The sequence below is a fragment of the Varroa destructor genome, unplaced genomic scaffold, assembly GCF_002443255.2.
Source record: "Varroa destructor unplaced genomic scaffold, Vdes_3.0 BEIS01000003.1, whole genome shotgun sequence".
Lineage (NCBI taxonomy): Eukaryota > Metazoa > Arthropoda > Arachnida > Mesostigmata > Varroidae > Varroa > Varroa destructor.
Genome location: NW_019211456.1, coordinates 50,687,279 through 50,706,375, shown reverse-complemented (window position 1 = coordinate 50,706,375; position 19,097 = coordinate 50,687,279). Strand labels below are relative to the sequence as shown.

Below are 19,097 nucleotides of genomic sequence, written 5' to 3'. Positions count from 1 at the left end.
AAGAAAATTTTTCTGTCCTCTGTACAGTGTTCGTAGATGTACAACTTAGACTAGACCAGTGATTTGCTGCTACCATATTACGAACTATTACAACAGCTATGCAGACTATCTAAAAGCCACTAACCATCTCACCTCATATTATTTGCCACTCATACTTTGCTTGTTATGGACGAAAACAATCAATATGTCTGAGCTGAGCGAGTACATCTGCCTCCCACTGGGAGATTCTCCACTTATTTTTATCGACAGGAGGTACGGGAATATCCAAAATCATCTAGTTGAAATATACGCAATCGGTGACAAAATATGATTCTTTGAAATGTCTATAGAGCAACACATTTAGTTTTAGAAAAAAATTGAATATTTCTACTAGATGTCGATAGATAAATACACCAAGGGCATCTTTCTTTCAGTTTCCTTCGATTTTTGTAAAGAATATGACATCTATTCTATGATACAAAATCTTTTGCGAGCCAAAAGCCACTAAGGCAACTCAATTTTAAGTTACGCAAGAAATGAATAGTTTGGCATAATCCAAGATAATTTTAATTAACTTATAAAAAAAAAGAACAATTAACCTTCAACGATTTTTCGGTTTAGAAGTTAGTTAGAAGCCGGCTCGTCAGAACGGTCGCTACACGCTAAGGGTTGTTAATTAACATATTAACCCTTCTAAAAAATTGGTGAATACTGGCTAAAAAGTGTACATTTACTTTAATAGGCACTAGACAATATTAAGAATAGCATTAAATAATATCAAAATTTGGCTTCTGCTATTTACTATTATAAGCAAAGGCTGGTTGAGACGTACCTGACGGATGAAGTATTGGTACTGTGGTTGTAGAGCCCAAAGGTTCCTCGAAGACTAAGTTTAGGTCCCTATTGCCACTGAGGCTGTGCCGCCGTCGTCATCTTTCCTGGACAACACTATTGGCCGTATAGGTATCACTTGTTACAGCTTATTCATTTTCAAAATATATCAGAAACATAGGCAGACACATGCTTATCGCGGACTCACCGTAAATGTTCAGTTCATTGACTGTACTGTTAACGTGTACGCTGTAGTTATTTTTAATAACGTCATTATTCTAAGACCAAAAATGTTCGCATGGATGCGTTGTCGACAATTATTATTTTCCGATTTTCATTCGCTGCAGAAGTAGTTGGAGTCGTAGTTTCTGTTGTGATCTTTTAGAACATTAAAAGTATGGATCGATACCAATGCCAGATTTTCACCGAATTAATGCTCCTCTTCGAACAACTACCACTTAATGAGTTGTAAATCTACAAGTTGGTGAAAGCCAGTATAATTTCTGGTATTTCTTCTATAACATGAGATATCCGTACGTATGCTGTTGCTCATTCACAAGTACCCAAGCGCTGGTTACCGAAGAATTTCAAAGGTAACAGCCTAAATACTAAACACGTGAACAACTCGCGATGTCAAAAATCATCTGCCTGTACTCACGATAGACATCATTAACAGTAATATTTACTTGCGCTTGGCGCTGGTTCTGGGTCGATTTGTCAATAACGACAACAGTAAACCCATTCGTGATCTGTCGCTAGCTGTTTTCTCGGTGTTGAACGTTGCAGCTGGTGGCAAAATTGGAACTGGATGCCGTAGTTTGTAATTTCTCTCGTTATCTTCGGTATGTCCCGCTTTTACGGCTGATGATTATTATTGTTCGCTGATTTGCTGCTGATGTTTTTGACGGTACTCCTTTAGCTGGGTAGATGTTTGTCGTGTACCAAACTGTTCTATATAGACTTGTCGATCCCATTGGTCAGAGGCGAATTATCAGGCCTGTGCAGACATTGGAGAAGTACCATCGCCATTAACGCCATAAAAACTCGCATGCACAGCACAGCGATCAAAAACAGTTGCAGCAGCAGTAACCGCAGCAGCAACAGCAGTACACCGTTCTTTCACAATATCATATGTACATTGACGTGGTGATGAAATATCGGTGCTTCAATAGACAATTGATTAAGTAATGAAATATCGGTGACGAAATTAAATTGCCACTATTATTTGAAGCTGTTTTAGACTGTTCAACAGCTGTCAGCACGGCACAGCACGAACGCGTTCGAGTGTCAGTGCTAATTTTGCTATCGCTGCCGTTGTTTCTGCTGCTGGGCATATAATAGGTGGCACCCTTCAACCGGAATCCAGCCCTCAGGGGGCAAGGTGCTTCGCACTACGATATTGTAGCAGCAGCGGCGGTACCACTGTGTGCTCGGGCGTGGAAGGATGGGCTGATGGGCGGGCAGGTGGGCGGTCAAGCGGGCGATCGGTTGGGCCTTGCAAGCAGCTGAAAAGAAAATCCGGCATACACTCCCACGCACACATAGATACAACAATACAGATAGGTGATACGATACAGCACTTACTGGCCGTGTTAATGTTGGCCCAAGGACCACCCGACAGCAACGGAACCACTATGCCTATCGTTCTACTAATTGTAACACAGCGGAAATAGTACAAACAGTAACAGTAGTAGTAGTGTGCTGCTGATCGCAGTCAGTCGTTGTAGTCATCAGGCAGCAACAGCAGGCAAGCAAACAGGCACTGGCCGTGGACCGAGCCTGGCGGCAGCAGCCACCAGGTGGACCAGACACATAACACACCAACAGCACCAGAACGAACACAGCTTGCTGCCGCTGCCGTTGCCGCCGTCGTCGTCGTCGTCGGCAGCGACCCTGTCCGTGGACCCGCTCCAATGGCTCGATCCAATGGTTTCCCCCGTTATCTCCCTTTCAACACTCGCGGCGGCTGGAGACATAACAGACTAGGGATATCTAGGGAACTTAAGTTCCCTAGATACCCTTAGCTACAAACGAATGAATGCATTGCTGTTTTGTGAAAAACAAGCCTGAACCGAATGGGCGATCGGAAGTCCGATGTCCTTCGAGATTTATCACCCTTTGATAATCCAGCTTAATGTTGCCTTTAGTCTTTATTTACGCGCGTAATGCTACTCATTTCATCAAAGTCGACTTCAGAGATAGATTCTAAGTGGAGCTAAAGGCTAACGAAACCGTTAACATTCCGATGGCTCTGACATCCTAACGATGAATTAAGGCTAAATGGTGATTAAGAAACAAAGTCACCATGGAATAAGTTGCTTCAATGTGTTTCTTATTTAAAGATTCTTAACAACTGCTTATCCCTTAAAAGTGTCTGAATCTATTTGAATAGGCGAATAAATGAGGTTGGTTTGTGATTCGAATAATTCCTCACATCATAGTACAATAGCCTTAATTGTGTTTTGCCTTCTTCTGTAACTAATTCGACGCAGAATTTATCTAAGGGCATTCGAACCTCAACTTCTTAAATGAAGTTTGCCTGGCAACCTAGACACTTCGGTTTAGCTATTTCTTTCTTACTGGAGACTGCTGCCGCGACTCTGTCTTGACTTGTCTGGCCGTGAAGCTTGAGTGTTGCCTTAAATGTGCCTTACATATTCTTGACTGCGTCAGTTGTACGTGTTTAAGGTTAAATAATAATTATACAAGACGTCTATTCAATTTATTCTACTTACTAAAATGTGTGCTTTTATACATCTTGGATTTTCAGTGAGGAGCAACTAGATGTATCTGCGAAGTATACTGTAAAGTGATGATGAAACGCAAATGTAAGTCTACAATTCTGATCTGGATACTTTGTGGAAGCTTTTGGGATAAATATGAAAAGGTACTTTTTTTAGAAAGATACGAATTTAACGGAAAACATTTTGAAAAATTGTTTTTCGTCAATCGCCAAAAAGCGGTCGAGGCGGTTGACTTTTAGTTTGTTTTTCAGTAAGTAAAATTAGTAAGATTTTAGTTAGCTTCGTTTATAATAAATAGTTAATAGATTGTTTTACTTTGAAAACTTTCCCCTTATTTATTTTCAAAATGGCATACCCAGTAGCAGACCACAGTAATATGTTGGGTTTTATTTATATGGTCTCAGTTGTATCAAACAGACGACTTTCATTCAGAAACGGTATATCGATGCCTAGTTCTGGATCTAGATTATTTTACGCGCCTCTAAATAGGCAGGCACGTTACTATTTCACTGTTACGGGGATAATTAAATCAGTATTGACCATCTCAAAGCGCATCTTCTAGCTGACGGGAATTTGCTGTGAAATTGTAATGCAAACACAAACGGGTCCTCCTTACCATATCTAGGGATCTCTAGGGAATATTTTGCGAAGTTATAGTATATCGGACGACCGGTTCGCGAACACCTTGGTAGATATTAACGTTCTTCGGAGGTCACTGCTTCGAGTTCAGTCGTGTCATATAGACGACCGGTGGAATCTCATTAACCATAAAGCGTTAGCCGTGTTTGTTGAACATATTCTTACTATAACTGTAACGTCTCTGAACAACTCAAGATGGGTCGCAAGTTTTACGTTGGAGGAAACTGGAAGTTGAACGGAACTAAGCAGTCTATTCAGGTGATCTGCGATAGGCTGAAGACATCGCAGCTTGATTCAGAAACCGAGGTATTACCATCTTTACAATGCCGTCGTACTAAAAACAATTACTACATGTAACAGAAACGTTCATTTGTAGGAATACTCGCATCACATACATGGTACTATATTACGTAATGGTCGTAACCTAACTGTTTGTGTAAATAACCTTAAATCATGTGTGGCTATTCTAATTTATTTAGGTTTTTGTTGAACTACAATATGCGATCTACTTGTGGTCCGTTGTAATAGGGTCTTTCAGTAATATTTCTCTTAAAATAGCTTTAAATTCTCATTATCGCTACATTAATCACTAAACTTTATTAGCTATAATGATGACTTTCTACTTATTTTTTTTTATTAAAAAAAAAACTTATTTCTCGCGTGAGGTATCATCCAAACATTATAAGATTAGATAAATGGATTCATGCTTGAAACCGTTATCAGTATTTTTTTTCTGAACAGCAGGTATCCTTTCGGTCAGTTTTGCGGGTTCAAAGGTCGTTTTCATGCTATATTATTTCTGGTTTATCTTCTTTTGGTGTCCATTGACGATTATTTATTTGTTTTATCAAAGCGGTAATATATCGTGTTTAAATGTGTTCAAATGAAATGGTGGGATGAATACAGGTATGCTGAAATAATGATGCTGGAGATTTTTACAAAGATTATGCTTAGTGGTTGTTGACATTTTTATAATATAAGACAACTTTCGAAATCATATAACCTCGTATTATATGTTGCTGAGACCTTCCAGCTCGTAAACTGCCGAAATAACACTGTATCGCTTCCAGTCGAATGTTAGAATGTTGAAATTAGCGTTTCTTACTCAATCGGAGCAAGTACTTTATAGGATAAGCGAATCCATCCGTGTTGGAATTCGAAATGGGGATTCTTGAAATTAGCTTGTTATACCCGAATACTCTTTTATCTTTAAGTATCTATGGGCAATCATTATAGATGCTAACGTAACAGTAGAATCCCATTCATTTCTTCTAGGAAACGGCAGTACGCTAAACAGGGATTACAAGGCGCCACGTGATATAAAGCGCGCCACAGTTGAAATGTTAAATTTCAGTACTATTTTTACCTCAAGGAAATAGAGTATTTCGATAATCCATTCTCTTATTTTTTTGTGTAACAGCAAAGGATATTATTATCTATGGAGGAAATATTTAAATCGTTGATCGCGTATCTAAGGTGGAAATATTAAGTACAAGTAAATAACCATTATTATTTGATAGAATAATTTTTACCGGATGCTATATACTCATAAATATTCTGCCCACCTATTTATATTTCCGCGTCATCCGTTTTTGTGCATATTTCAACAATTGACATGACATCTTACTTTATTATGATGCTGCTGCTGTAACTTAAGAAGCAACGCAGCAAAGGTATACTTTTACATAATATTATTGTTGGCAGAAAAACTAGTGCGAGGATTTACAACTGCGTTATTACTACATTAGCTACAACGATAACATAGTATAGTTTTTCAAACATATTATAATTTCAGGTGTGCGTTGGAGTTCCTGCACCATACATACAATTTGTACGAGACCTACTTCCCCCCAGCATTCATGTTGCCGGGCAAAACTGCTACAAGGTGATGATGGCATAACAGACATACGATCAATGCACAAAACATACAACGATGCCCTTACTTTACCAATATACTGCTTGTTTATCTAAACTTTTGATTTTGGTGCGCTGCGTATTCAAAGAAATACGCCCAGTAAAATCATTGAAGAGTATTGTCATTAGAGAATAGTGTGAGAAGTATTGATATTGCTATTTTTTACAAATTATTTTTATAAGTAAACATCTATATACAAAAAGAGCTGTAATAGGTATCGATTTCATCAGTTTTGCAGCATTACTGGTATTATTATTTTTATTGCATAAATTTTTTTACTGGTCTGCAGACCAATCCAGAAATGATTTCCTTTCGTGGGACATAATTTGCTTAAAAATTGATTTTTTCTTCTGATTCCCAAGTTCGATCCTGATAAATGAATGCCGTAAATTAGCGATCAGCGGCTAGTTCATCGCTGACTGGAATCGAAGGCTTATTACTCGCAAAAACGCAGACGTAGTAATATCTTAGTGTTCGCATTTAAGTGCAGCAATGCTACTTGCTGTAGTGTTCAATACGTTTAATTTTTGCATTAGGCTTCAAGCGGAGCTTTCACTGGCGAACTTAGCGTGGATATGATTCGGGACTGTGGCGGTGACAGCGTCATTCTTGGCCACTCGGAAAGACGCAATGTGTTCGGCGAGAACGATCAACTTATTGCAGGTATTGTATGGGCCTTCTTTGTTCGTTACCGTTCCTATTGGGTTTTTGTGTTGCTCAATCATAGAATATATTACCTGTTTGACTCGAGCTCTGAATATCATTTGATTGTTTAATACTATTTCATTGTACCTTTTAGTTTGAATAAAATTTACTTGGCGTATAACTGCGTTTCGTATTTAGGTTCGTTGTTCTATCTTAAAGACCTATGGATCATGCACGAATTTCCCAGCTTTACTTTTTCTATAAAGGTACAAATTTCGGCAGTTTCTGAGTGCTACAAATAAATGCTCAATGAATCCTATTGCAGAAAAGTGCGCCTTTGCACTTCAAGGCGGCCTTGTAGTGATTGCTTGCATCGGAGAACTGCTTGAAGAGAGAGAAGCCGGAAAAACCGAAGAAGTGGTATGGGAATATTTCAACAGGGCGTTGTGTTCTGTTTCTTTATCTTAAGGGTATACAAGGGCTTAACTCCCAGCGTCAGTTCTAGGAAGATGCAGACCACGGCGTGCACACGTTAAGTTAGCTCCTACAAAAATATCAGTTTCCATAGAAGAGCTATGCATGTAATGTATTCAGTGAATGAAGTATTTTCATTTAGACAACTAACCTCTCCACTAAACGCTGAGTTCATGACACTACACCGATAACTGATCTTCTATTCTGTATAAGTCTTAATAGACATTTTGCCGCTAAGGCTTAATTTAAACTAATGTAAATTTTTAAGGGAACATTTGGTGTATAAGTAACAATTACTAGAATTGTGTAATTGTGACTAACGGATGATTACTTAGGTGTTCCGTCAGACAAAAGCCTACGCCGACCTGATCAAGCCTGATCAATGGAAAAATGTCGTGATTGCTTACGAACCCGTCTGGGCTATTGGTATGTTCATTTTGCGTTTGTTCAAATAGCTTGCGAGGTTTCAAGTCTGCAAGCCCGCCAAGTGCGTTTGCCATACATACCTTATGTGCACGTTTTGAGGAGTATTTAAAGATGTTCCAATAATGATGTAATGCCTATGCATTAGAACAATTTTTAGGAATTTTCAAAATTTAGTTTAAGCAAAAAAAAATCAGGCGTTTGTGTATGATTTTGAACTTAATTCTCTGGTGAACAGGCACTGGAAAGACTGCGACGCCTGAGCAGGCTCAGGAAGTTCATGCTAAACTTCGAGAATGGCTCTCAAAGAACGTTTCAGAAGAAGTTGGACTAAACATTCGTATCATCTACGGTGGATCTGTTACGGCTGCTAATTGCAAGGTACTCTGTTACTATTGTTATTATTTGCCGTTGTGATATATGATGATGCCACTTACGTTACACTTATATAGGTCTTGTGTTAATACCAGTCTGCAACGGTCGCACGCACTTCTTTTAACAGAAATAATAATAATCAAAACATTATCTGTTATATAAAATCTGTCAAAATCATGTACGATTTGTTTTTATATTAAGGAAAGTTTTTACTTTAGCGCAGATGTCTCGAAAATCCGAAGATTTGAAGCCTTTGTCACAAATGTAAAATTTCACACGGATTCTTACTACGGCTTATTTTCTAAACTGTCAATCACCTTAAGTAGCTACTCGGAAAAGATTTTCAATCTGGATCATTACATTTTAGGAATTGGCACAAAAACCCGATGTCGATGGCTTTCTTGTTGGTGGTGCTTCTCTGAAGCCCGAATTCGTAGACATCGTTAACGCCAAAAAGTAATTCACACCCAAGTGTGGCCAAGATTGTGGAAGACAAATGCAGCGAAATCTAGATGCCAGAGCAGCGATTTTCTCACACAGGTAATATTGAACAACGATTTAATAGAAAGATGAACGAATTGCATTCAGAGATTATTTGGTCACAAATAGAAGATTTAGCTATGCCTTACATGATAACGAGCGGCCACCAACAGTAAACAATTAAAAAATATCTACAATTAGTTCGTCAATTTTACTGCGGAGCAAAACGGAAAAAGATTGGACACTTCTTCTACTTTTAATGGTACTCGTGTCACTGTCAGAGTGGATTGCGTGTGCCAGAAGGCGTTCTAGGTTAGGCTAATATAGGATGTTTATTTAGACCTTGTTTGAGTTAATTTCGAACGTGTCTACAGATAGTATTTCCCCTTTCTACTTCGTTTTGATGCACAACATTTATTTAACAGTGGCGAGTCGGGATGTTCCAACCTGAGCCTACATGTAAAATGACCTGTGAATCGCCCTACGTTATGGTTAAAAAACGGTATGGGTGATGAGCACGCAAAAAGGAGGCAAATAGAAATATGTTTCTCTTTGAGTCCTAAAGTTCTTTCAATAAAAAAATAAATGGAACAGGTTCAATGCTAGACTGTGTATTTTATTTACAAATATTGATTTTGTTCACTCAGCCAATTAGTCAGTAAATAAATATAACTATGAATAAAAGGACTTTTTCATTTTCGCTATAATATTAACCAATACATGGCAATCGTACTGGAAACGTGTTTTTTTTTTTAATAGTAGTATTATCAGCATAGCCCATTTTGTGACATATGGAAGGAAGCGTGTTGAAACATCTATTAGGGCTACGTACATTTGGGTTGCTTAAGAGATATTATTGTATAAGGGGTAGGCAACTTATATGGTCGTTTTAGTATTGAGAAAAAGCACGGAGAATGTTGTCGCAGTTAGACAGAAGATACCACCATTTAAGGCTTCTATGTTTAAAAATAAGTTTTACCACACCTTTTTAGTTTTTCGTCCGAAAGGTACCTATTTACTAAAAATAGAAACCGGTATATCCATCCTTAAAAACTTTGAAAGACTAGGCAAAACACGTATTTCCTTTTGTCTAAACAAGCGGTTTATTATTTTTGTTCATTATATACGTGGTTTAGTTGAATCTGACTTTGGGCAATGCTTGTATACTATTGTCACGTGAACAACATTGCAGGTGCCTACATTCACTAATGTCATTTTCCGTTCGGGCCTGCGTAAAACATCAACAACATTCTGTACCGGCTCGCTGTTTCCTATAAAAATGTGCTTGTTTGCCTTTAAGAAGTGCTGGAATCTGTAGTAGCCTTAACATATACTGGCTGTAGTTATTCATGCCTACTTCAGCTCCGCGATGAGATGAAGCAGTGAAGAACAAAGTTCGGTGATGTATTAGTGAAGTTGATGAGTTAACATACTACGAATTTCAAACACTTATTCAGAAAAAAAAAAACCTGAAAGAAGGCTTAATAAGTACCCTAGATGACACAACCTACAATGAGTACTTTGTTTCCGAATAGATAAGCACAAGCTCAACTATAGCCGTCATGTTTCCGAATTCGGACATTGTATTCTTTCAATTTTTTAACAAGATTTATTGTAACGCTCTAATGTTATATAGTTTGAACGAATTCGGCAGATATATACTTCTACATAATTATTCTGTTCTGTGTTGCTTTGGAACAGGATAAATTAAAAGGACACGTTTAAAGCTGTCGCCTCTCGTAAGATTAGACCGGTCACCGGCAAGCTGTGGCCTTGCCGGCAGCTATAATGATCTTCACGTAAAGCAGTAACTACACCCTTTCTTCCTTCCTTTCCCCATCCCATCCTATCTCATGTTGTTGTTGAACAAATGAGTGATTTATGAATGGGTTTTACGAAGATGAGCGTGTCCTTGTTGTTACTGGGCGCCAAACGGCTTCGCTCGGCTCCCATGAATCAGCTCTAATGACGTGAACTGCTACTCTGGCCGGCGAAAACGGCAGGCGTAGGCATCATTTGCTTATTTCCCGTTGGGTTGTACGCTTCCTCTAGGGGATGAGATGCCATCGAACAGCAAGGTAGGGCGGAAATAAAAGGTAAAAAAGACTGCGGGCGTTGCATCCCCCATCGAACTGACGACTACGACGGCGGCGCTCGTTAGCGTCTTCCAACACTCAATGGTCGTTCACTGAAATTGACTTAGACACAGCTGTGCACCGTGCGAACTTGTGCTTGGCCAGAACGAATAATTAGGAGTTATTCTATGCATGCGAATTGAAATTTTCTCGGAAAAACACGTTTAGTAAAAAAAAATGTAGTATATTTAGTAAATATATGTTGTAGCAACAGTCTAGCAATAATTTTTTTGCTGACTCGCACAAACAACCCTGAATATCTTTCTATATACACACGATAATCGATTTGAATGGCTTTGGCGATTGTGCTTGTTCATCGTATAGCTAAAAAAATGAATGATGTACAGAAGGAAAAGCCATTATTGTCCATGGGAGCACGTATCGTCACCCAGTGAACTGTCAAAGGAGTTTTAAAACTTTCTCTCGAATAAATTCTTCTGAATTTTGTAAGCGCTTTGTTTAGGCTAGATTGCGGTTCAGTACTACATTCATGCCGTAGTTCTCGTTTGTCCTTGTGCTCATAATAATGACAACGTTCGGCAAAGTTTTCCTAAATGTCATGAAGGTTCTATGTAATGTTATGTAGAAGCCAGTAGTGAATGCTAATTCTAAGCGTTTGTCCTTTTACATGTCGGTCATTACTGATCATCATATATTAGAATTCGAATGTTCTTCAATTATTATTGCTGCAATGATGTTGTTTTTTGCAGATTTGTCAGCAAAAGATGTTTCCACCAAATTTTGTTGTCTCTTGAAACAAATATGCTGATTGTTTTCTACACATACTTTGGTAGTGCACTGTTGCATAAATGTATCGTTCTAGGTAATTTAGAATAGATTCAAGTTGAAGACTCGCACTTTGGCAACAAGTTTGTTGAAAACAATTCATTTTACATTAGTATCACTTATATTAAGCTTATATTAGCGATTCGAAAAAAACATCGGTGTAACGAACATCATGAAATGATTGATTTGTAATTAAATGAATTCTTAAAATAAGGATGTAGCTGTGCGTAGAAAACTGGTGATCGTAAAAGAAGGGAGTTTCGTAACCGAAAACTACTTGTTGTGTCCAACAGATAATTTCTGAAGTTAACGTTGAATGCCGATGATTTTTAAAATTAAACATGGACCTCTTCTACAGATTAAGTATGAAAACTATGAGCATTATTTGTATAATGAAGTATAATAATCTATCCCAAATACAAATATGAACATCAAATTTATACAAAATGTAAGACAATGATGCTAGCTGGTCTAGTGTCTTAAGCAAAAAAGTGTAACGACAGTATAATTTTGTTCTGCCAGAAAGCGAGGCATTTGCTTTATAAATATCAATTCTCGTCCGATATAGAAGCAGTGCGGTTGTTTACAAGACTGCACCTTTTGACGTACCCATTCGTTGTCGTTGTCCACCTACACAAATAGATCGTTAACACACGCAGAGAGCGAAACGACAAAGCGAGTTGGCACGAAATAATTAGGCCAGACGTCGTCTACGCAGTTGCCAAATCGATCAAGACTGTGTGACGACGACGACGAGGCCGTAGCAAGAGAAATCGGACAAGCCGACGGAAACAGGCAAGTAAATGACGGAGGTCGAAGCACAGGGACTGACGCGAGAAGATAGCAGTGACATTTAGCCCTTACCGCTGCCTCTGGTACGTTCGGTAAGCTCTGTCGTGCCGACGCGACTACAATACCGCCATTACGAAAAAATTACATCGGCGAAAGAATTGCACCCCCGCTGTGGGCAGTTGTTTGCGCGAGTATGTATATAATAAGGATTCTTGCATTTATTTATTCATTAATAAAAGTTAATAATGTACCGTTTCGGTTTCTTCTACCTGCCAGCCTTTGATAAGCAATTTTAGTCGTGCCCGGAACGTGTGCTATATTATTAGAGCTGATCGTACCCGGATTTCCTGTCGCAAGGGTACTGCTTCCTGTTCATGGCGGTTCCGACTCCTTGTCGCAAATGCTATATTCGAAACGGACATTTGTTATCTTGAGCAATTGAACAAAATAGGATGAGATTCGAAAGACACGTACTAACTCCGATTTTTTGTGGGGCGCTTCTGAGTGAACTTAAAATTCGAAAGTATTATGTGCCTTCTGCAAAACGACCGTGCTCCTAGAAGAAATCAAAAATCGATATTAAGGCCCGCACACTGCTATGCAAAAAGCGCGTTCTGGAACATCTTATATATATCAAATGTTAAAAATAGGCAATCGAACGGATTAGACTACAAACACGGCCCGATGAAACAGTGAGTGCATTGGTGACCGCTCTATCGCAGTTCTTATGATTCTTGGAAAAATATTTTATCACACTGCCAAAACCATTGTGAGGTGGGATCCGAACCTAATCTAACCGCTAAGGATGCGTGGCCAAAGCAGCAAACTATGAGGCAAATTATTAATTATTATACAACGTTAAAATTCTAAATAGTAAGCAATATAATTAACTTAAATTATATACTTAGTTGAACACGAAATAACTTAAAATCCTCGTGATAGTCATTAGCAGTTTCAGTATCTTTGTGGACCGCAATCACTGTTCAGTATTGGTTCTGCTCGTTTCTTTAGCAGATTATTCAATCTAAGTGAATAGGCAGACGATTCGTAGTCTGCCGCTCTACTCAAGGTAGTTTTTCCAACTATAAGTCCTTTCCGAACATGACAACTAAGTCTTGCATAATCAAGTGGCCCTGTTCGACTATTTGTAATGACGACGTAATTCGATCAGGTTCCCTGCGAATCATGTGTATTCGTTGATAATAACAGAACAGGGTGTTTCCGAGGAATAAAATAAATTGAATTACTTGTATTAAGTGATATGAGGCCCCTTATTTACGTCACGTTCACTCTTTACTGTTACGGTAGAATAAAATGAATATACGCGTTCAAATATATAGTAAAAAAGTCAGATGAAAAAAATAGGTTATATCTTGCACTTAAAAAAATGAATAAATTGCTTAAACACCGCATCAGAGTCCTCGTAAAAAATCTTTTGTATATATAATCGTGTTAATGAAGGTAGTTTCCTCAAGTGAATATATTGCCAAGGTTGGACCTATTTTAAGGTGACACTAGCCAACATTGGACGCGGTCTAACTCGGTGGCTGAAGTGGATCGGATAATTTCTTGCTGATTGTTACAGAACCTCTCAACCGGTCCATTTAGATTAGAACCCAGCTTGCCACTGACCATGTCCGTTCTACTCTCAAATTCAACTCTGTCCGCATAGTGCGCAGATATCGTCGCCACCAAGGTGATTTAAGGTTGCTGGAAGGACAGAAGGATATATCATGTACATTCCATTAACAGGGACTAGCAGCCAAGTGACGCCGAACGGAGATATCGGCTTGCGGTCTTTCTATAAAAAGCATAAAAAGATATCAAAGCAATAAGATCAGGTCTTTATGATCAGGTCTTTTTAGACGCGGTGGCTGCGAGGGCGTGCCAGAAGTCAGCTCACTTTTAAGTATTGTATAAGCTTACCGTTAAGTAAGAATAGGCACTAATGAAAGAGACATGTTTCAAGATAGACCTTGCTTCAACCCTTAGGTTTGTAAGTAGTAGCAAGTGTAAATTCGTAGCTAAAACATTTTTCTGTCTTGTCACCACTCTTGGTCTGTTAGACAAGTCACGTCCATATCACGTACAGGTGCGTAGCCTACGATTAAACTATGATTTTACGTTAGCAAGCCGATTGTTACTAAGCCAGTTGTTGGAAGGTGTTAACGTGATGGCGGGGAAAATAACATGTTTGTCTGTTAAACTAAGGGACAAGTCGTGTTTGGATCCGAATTCAGACATAGACACATTTAGTTTCGTGCTGGGGCCACCCGTCTGAAATAATGCCTAGCGGTTGAGATACCGGACATGAAAAATAACAACAACAACAATATAATAGTGGTCAAAACATTGCTTAAGTTGACATAAGTAGAAACAGAAACTTGAAAACGAACGGATATTAATATTATGCCTTAACGTTTCAACTTGGCTGCAACGCCCATTTTGATTCTAACATTGAGCACTCACTGCCATCATTGCTAGAATATGCCTATTATTACAACACACAAACAAATGCACAGATGAAAACAAAAACTTCCATTTTTAAGTTAATAGGCTATACGTCAGATAAGCTGGGCATATAAACGCGACCTCAAACCAATAGCTTGCTTTGTATCCCCTAACTTGTAATTAAATACATCGTTCATTTCCTACGGAGTAGGCTCCTTGCTTGCAGCTGGTCCTTTTTTAAGGTTCTTTCTAGGAAGAGATTAGTTTTCGAAAGTGGACTTGAAGGATCGTTGCGTCTTTGAAGATCACTGGGAGATTTTTGGGGATCGAGATAATTTTATCCCGTAACATGCAGCTGTAGTATATGTTAAATTATGGATTCGTCAATCCGTATCCGTCATCTTGTAGCCTAGGCAGCTTCAGTGAGGTACGCATTTCTTGTCGTTCGATTTTAGACGAGTGAGATTGATGGGATATCGATACACGAGTAGCCCGCAGCGTTCTAGTTACCGCGTCCTGGCGCGTATTTTCTACATAGTCCCTTTGGATTTAGAAGACTCGTATTTAGTTGGGTAGTGTGCGAAAATAAAGACCTCAATATTGGCATGCTATATTAACTGACAGTGGCTGACTCAGTCAGTTTAGGCTAGACCCATATTCATTAAATGCGAACGTACTTTTTTTATGTTACACAATTGCTATGTTTGAAAGACATACAAAACGAATGAGAAAAGAGTCGGATTAGTGCTTGAACATATTCATTAAAGTCTCATTGTCTTGCCGTAAGATGTATGTATATTATAGCGGCCATATTTTCTGTGCCCTTTGGGTTATTAACTGGGAGGTTCTATGGAAAAAGAAGTTAGTTAAGTCTCTTGAGAATCGCTGATCTATTCAGCACGTTTATACAACAGCCGAATGTTGACGTGCGTAAGTTAGTTCTTGTCTCCTCTCGACTGCAGTCAGTGTTAACATATAATTACGAAAAGTATTACGCGCACGTCTATCAAAACTAATTAAGTACATAATTAACGTCAGAACAGCTTTGGTGAATACCCTTCCGACAGCTTTCAACTAATCTATCGTAGAGCAGAGTAACACTCCTTGCGTTTTTACAACAATTGCTTTTTCTACATTACACATGTCGTTTCATGCATAGCAAATGCTACATGGCTATGTATGCTTTAAGCCATGTTTTGAGCTAGATTTTTGTTTAGTTGAGAAAATATCTACCGGTTTGACCGACATCATTTGGATGATACTTGCCAAAGAGGTCGAAAGATACGAATGCACTGAAGATTTGCTTCTAGTTTACTCCCCGCTTGCCGTTTGAAACTCCGTTCGTTGTTAGTGAATCTAATTGACGCCCTCTGGCCTGCGTTCACTCTCGTCGATCGAAGGCGTTCGTGACAGAAGTTTGTAATCGTGTAACTAGGATGCATGTTGAATAAAAACAGTGAATGACCTTTCCATAAATAAAAAAAGGTGACGGTATTGTAATATAACTCCTTTTATCATTTTGGATAACATTGTGGATGTTCTAAGACTACAGTTTCGGGATTAAATCAAAATTTCTATTGCGTATATTGAATTATAGGTAATTGACTGTGCAGCTATAATGGAACAGCGTAACTTGAACTATATACCTTGTGCCTTGGTTAAATTAACAAGGCAGGAAACTGTTCTTACCTTTTAAAGATATCGCTGGCATTCAGCAACCCTGTAAATATGATGTGAGGTCGTTTAGTATCAAAGAGTACGTGAAAAAATTTAAGCTTGGGCTTCAAAATCGCGCCGTTTTTAAACGGTGAGGCCCTTTGCGGCGATTTTTCATCGTTCAGATGTACTGTGCTTCTTGCGACTGGGCACAATCTACTTAGGTACCGCCATTCGGACCTTAAACAGGCAAGCGGCAGAAAGCCATGGACAATCGGAAAATACGAGTAAATTTTGAATGCGTACTCCATATTAGAATTCCCGTGTAAACCTTGTGCTCGGTGAATGGCCCACCATTCGTAGAAAAAAACTTTCCAGGAAGGAAATGTTTTCCCTCCTAGATCCCTGTAAATTAGTTTTCGGAAGATCAACGAAGTGTTGAAACCAATGGCAAAAAGCCGATCTATCTATAAAGTTCAGTGTGTGTAAAGATAACGTTCGTGTGTAACCATTGCGTTTATTGATAAAACGAAAAAAAAAATTGACAAGTGTATGAGACTTGTAATGAAAAATATATTCTCGTTTAGAATAGTTTCCGTCATATCAGTGGGTGGACGCATAGGCTCGGCAAGACATCACTTTAAAATAAATGTATAGCTATAAAGATTTAGATGTTTATCTTGACCCAGTGGAAGTACTTGTTATTCCCTAGAGCTTTCTGAGTCATTACGTCAGTTTACTGATAACAATTAAGAGATATACTGAATGAACTCCGCATTGAACAGCCGAGATTAGTGAGCAAAGATAAACTAGTTTTATTGCACGACAACGCTAGAATACACAGCGCAAAAATTACGGCGGCAAACGTGCACCAGTTACAGTTGAAGACTGTCATCCACCAGATATTTCTGTTTCGGATGACAATTTCTCCTTTGGCTACTGCTTAACTGGGAAATTGTCCAAGTCTCAACATGACATCGAGACTGCTTTTTGATACTTCATAGGCTCAGGTATTCCCTACTTCTGTAGAAGCAGAGTAATTAAATTATTATTCAAACGGCAGAGGGGCGTAGAAAACCATAATAATGGGTACTTCGATATAAAGGAATATAATATTCTAAAAGTTTGAAAAATTGGGTTCGTTATTTCGCATTTCATATGGACCAGGCGTATATATAATGTTTGTCAAAGGTCTATATAATCATTATTATATTAATTAAAATATAAATAAAATAAAGTACGTGAATGTGGAAATTTGAAATTAAATTGCCTTAACGTTTTAAGGCAAGCTTTAAGCGAAGCTCATTTAGCCCATCGATACTAGAACAGATCTGTCTATATCCTAGCCAAACCTATTTATATGACGCCGAGAGTTGCATATTTTTAACCTAAAACAGCTATTCAATCTGGTAGCGTATTCTGGAGAACAACTCTGAAAATGATCTAATATTTGTTGGATATCACGAAAACGATTAATTATTTTGGATAAACTAGTTCGCCACTTTTTTCGCCATTTGCTCAACGTTTCCTATTTTGCTCGTTATGCAGGCGTCCGTGGTCAGTGCGGTACGCCGCGACGAAATGGGCGAGATGGTCTTAAGGCGCGCGTTTTGTGACGACGACGTCGACGGAACCACGAAATAACTTGACAGGGCAGAAATTCGAAAAAAGAATGGATGGAGCGGCGAAACTCTTGAATCAAAAACGACGAGCCCCTCTTTGAGAAACCCCTGCCAGGAGCTAGATGACTGGCTGGCTGGCTGGAGCGTGGTTCACAAAACGGGCAACTCTTTTTGGGCAGCAGCACTTACTCCACGCTACCACGCCCAGTTGCCCGTCGACTTGCCGCCTCCGTGATTACAACGGCAGTACAGCGACTTTCACATCAGCAGGAACACTGGCACAAGCGGCGGCAGCACTGGAAGCTTGGCGGTGGTGATAGTGGAGATGGTTTCGGTCATGGCAGTGGCTGGGGGTTTGGAGTTATAGCAGTACAAGAAGAAAGACTTTGCTACGGGACCGTTGCCACAAGGACCTTCGAACCTTTTCGTCGCTGTCATCCCCTTCTATAACCTTTTTTAACGCACTCTCCAAAGCCTCCGCGCAAAGCCCGTCGTACGCGCCGCAATTCCGACCCTTACACCAGCGATCCCCCAGCTTTCGTGTTAACGATTTCCGATGATTGCACTGCTGCAAGTCGAGTCGAGACAACGATGCGAGCCGCCGTTCTGTTGTTGCCATAGTCGTCGGTGTTTGGCTACGAGCAGCCCGCAGCATGCCGTTCCGCCTCATAAGCTTGCCCTCACAGGGGTAATCCAAAGACAACAGAAGAGCGCGAATCGGAGAACTGAACGACGACGTTGACGGCAATGAGCGTAGCGTAACCCCTTTCGGGCACAGAAGAAGCTTAAAGATGTAGATCGTGAACAATCTTATCCCAGTCAGGGCAAACGTCCGAAGTCCATCTTGCGGCCCAAGAGCGCAATTTCGCTGCCCCGCCAGATAAAGCAAGTTGGAGGCTCGGCTGAATGAACGAATGGGAGAAAGACGATTTTCCGAAGTTGCTTTCCACACAGCGAACCAGAGAAACAACTTGGAGATCAAGCAAAAAAAGGCTAGACACTTTGCGACTAAGCGTATGTAGTCCATTTCAGCTTGGAACGACGTTAATATCGTTTTTAAATACTTAATCTTTGATCCTTCATTTCGTCTTTCCACGAAGCTATTTAGGCAGTGCTTTTTTGGTTGCGCGGGCACAAGTAGAATTAGTGT

The 19,097-nt window shown here is 39.4% G+C and overlaps 2 protein-coding genes and 1 long non-coding RNA gene across 12 annotated transcripts in view; 1 reads left to right on the top strand and 2 right to left on the bottom strand.

The window, feature by feature from the left end:
* The window catches only part of fwd (phosphatidylinositol 4-kinase beta fwd), a 42,470-nt gene extending 39,699 nt beyond the window's left edge, over positions 1-2,771 (bottom strand). For 5 of the 8 annotated variants that reach the window (XM_022800382.2, XM_086985104.1, XM_086985103.1 and 2 more), the window contains exon 1: positions 812-2,769. The gene's annotated coding sequence lies outside the window, so the exon portion shown is untranslated. Of the gene's footprint in view, positions 1-811 lie in introns of all 8 variants that reach the window. The other 3 variants (XM_022800384.2, XM_022800390.2, XM_022800393.2) reach the window with 3 other exon arrangements.
* A 1,452-nt stretch (positions 2,772-4,223) lies between these two features.
* Positions 4,224-12,473, top strand: Tpi (triose phosphate isomerase). Of its 3 annotated transcripts, none has more exons than XR_015323602.1 (8): positions 4,224-4,499; positions 5,989-6,078; positions 6,645-6,771; positions 7,079-7,173; positions 7,563-7,653; positions 7,889-8,031; positions 8,393-8,565; positions 10,207-12,473. XR_015323602.1 is itself a non-coding variant. In XM_022800789.2 (7 exons), exons 1-7 carry the CDS (start codon positions 4,389-4,391, stop codon positions 8,483-8,485), a joined length of 750 nt encoding a protein of 249 aa, XP_022656524.1. In that variant the 5' UTR covers positions 4,224-4,388; the 3' UTR covers positions 8,486-9,110. The 3 variants fall into 3 exon arrangements, 1 of the variants encoding a protein (XP_022656524.1); XR_002672555.2 differs by lacking the exon at positions 10,207-12,473 and adding an exon at positions 8,931-9,110 and having other exon boundaries at positions 4,225-4,499; XM_022800789.2 differs by lacking the exon at positions 10,207-12,473 and having other exon boundaries at positions 8,393-9,110.
* LOC147757097 (uncharacterized) lies at positions 9,585-12,175 on the bottom strand. Its single transcript, XR_015323603.1, has 2 exons — positions 12,036-12,175; positions 9,585-10,736 (listed from the first exon to the last, which is right to left on the bottom strand). It is a non-coding gene; the product is annotated as an uncharacterized LOC147757097 (long non-coding RNA).
* Positions 12,474-19,097: the final 6,624 nt, after the last annotated feature.

Bases quoted from the DNA above. Each gene is read 5' to 3' on its own strand.
- Tpi (XM_022800789.2), top strand. From the start codon at position 4,389: ATGGGTCGCAAGTTTTACGTTGGAGGAAACTGGAAGTTGAACGGAACT. The intron at 4,500-5,988 runs GTATTACCATCT...TTATAATTTCAG, and splicing joins AGCTTGATTCAGAAACCGAG to GTGTGCGTTGGAGTTCCTGC. The intron at 8,032-8,392 runs GTACTCTGTTAC...ATTACATTTTAG, and splicing joins TTACGGCTGCTAATTGCAAG to GAATTGGCACAAAAACCCGA.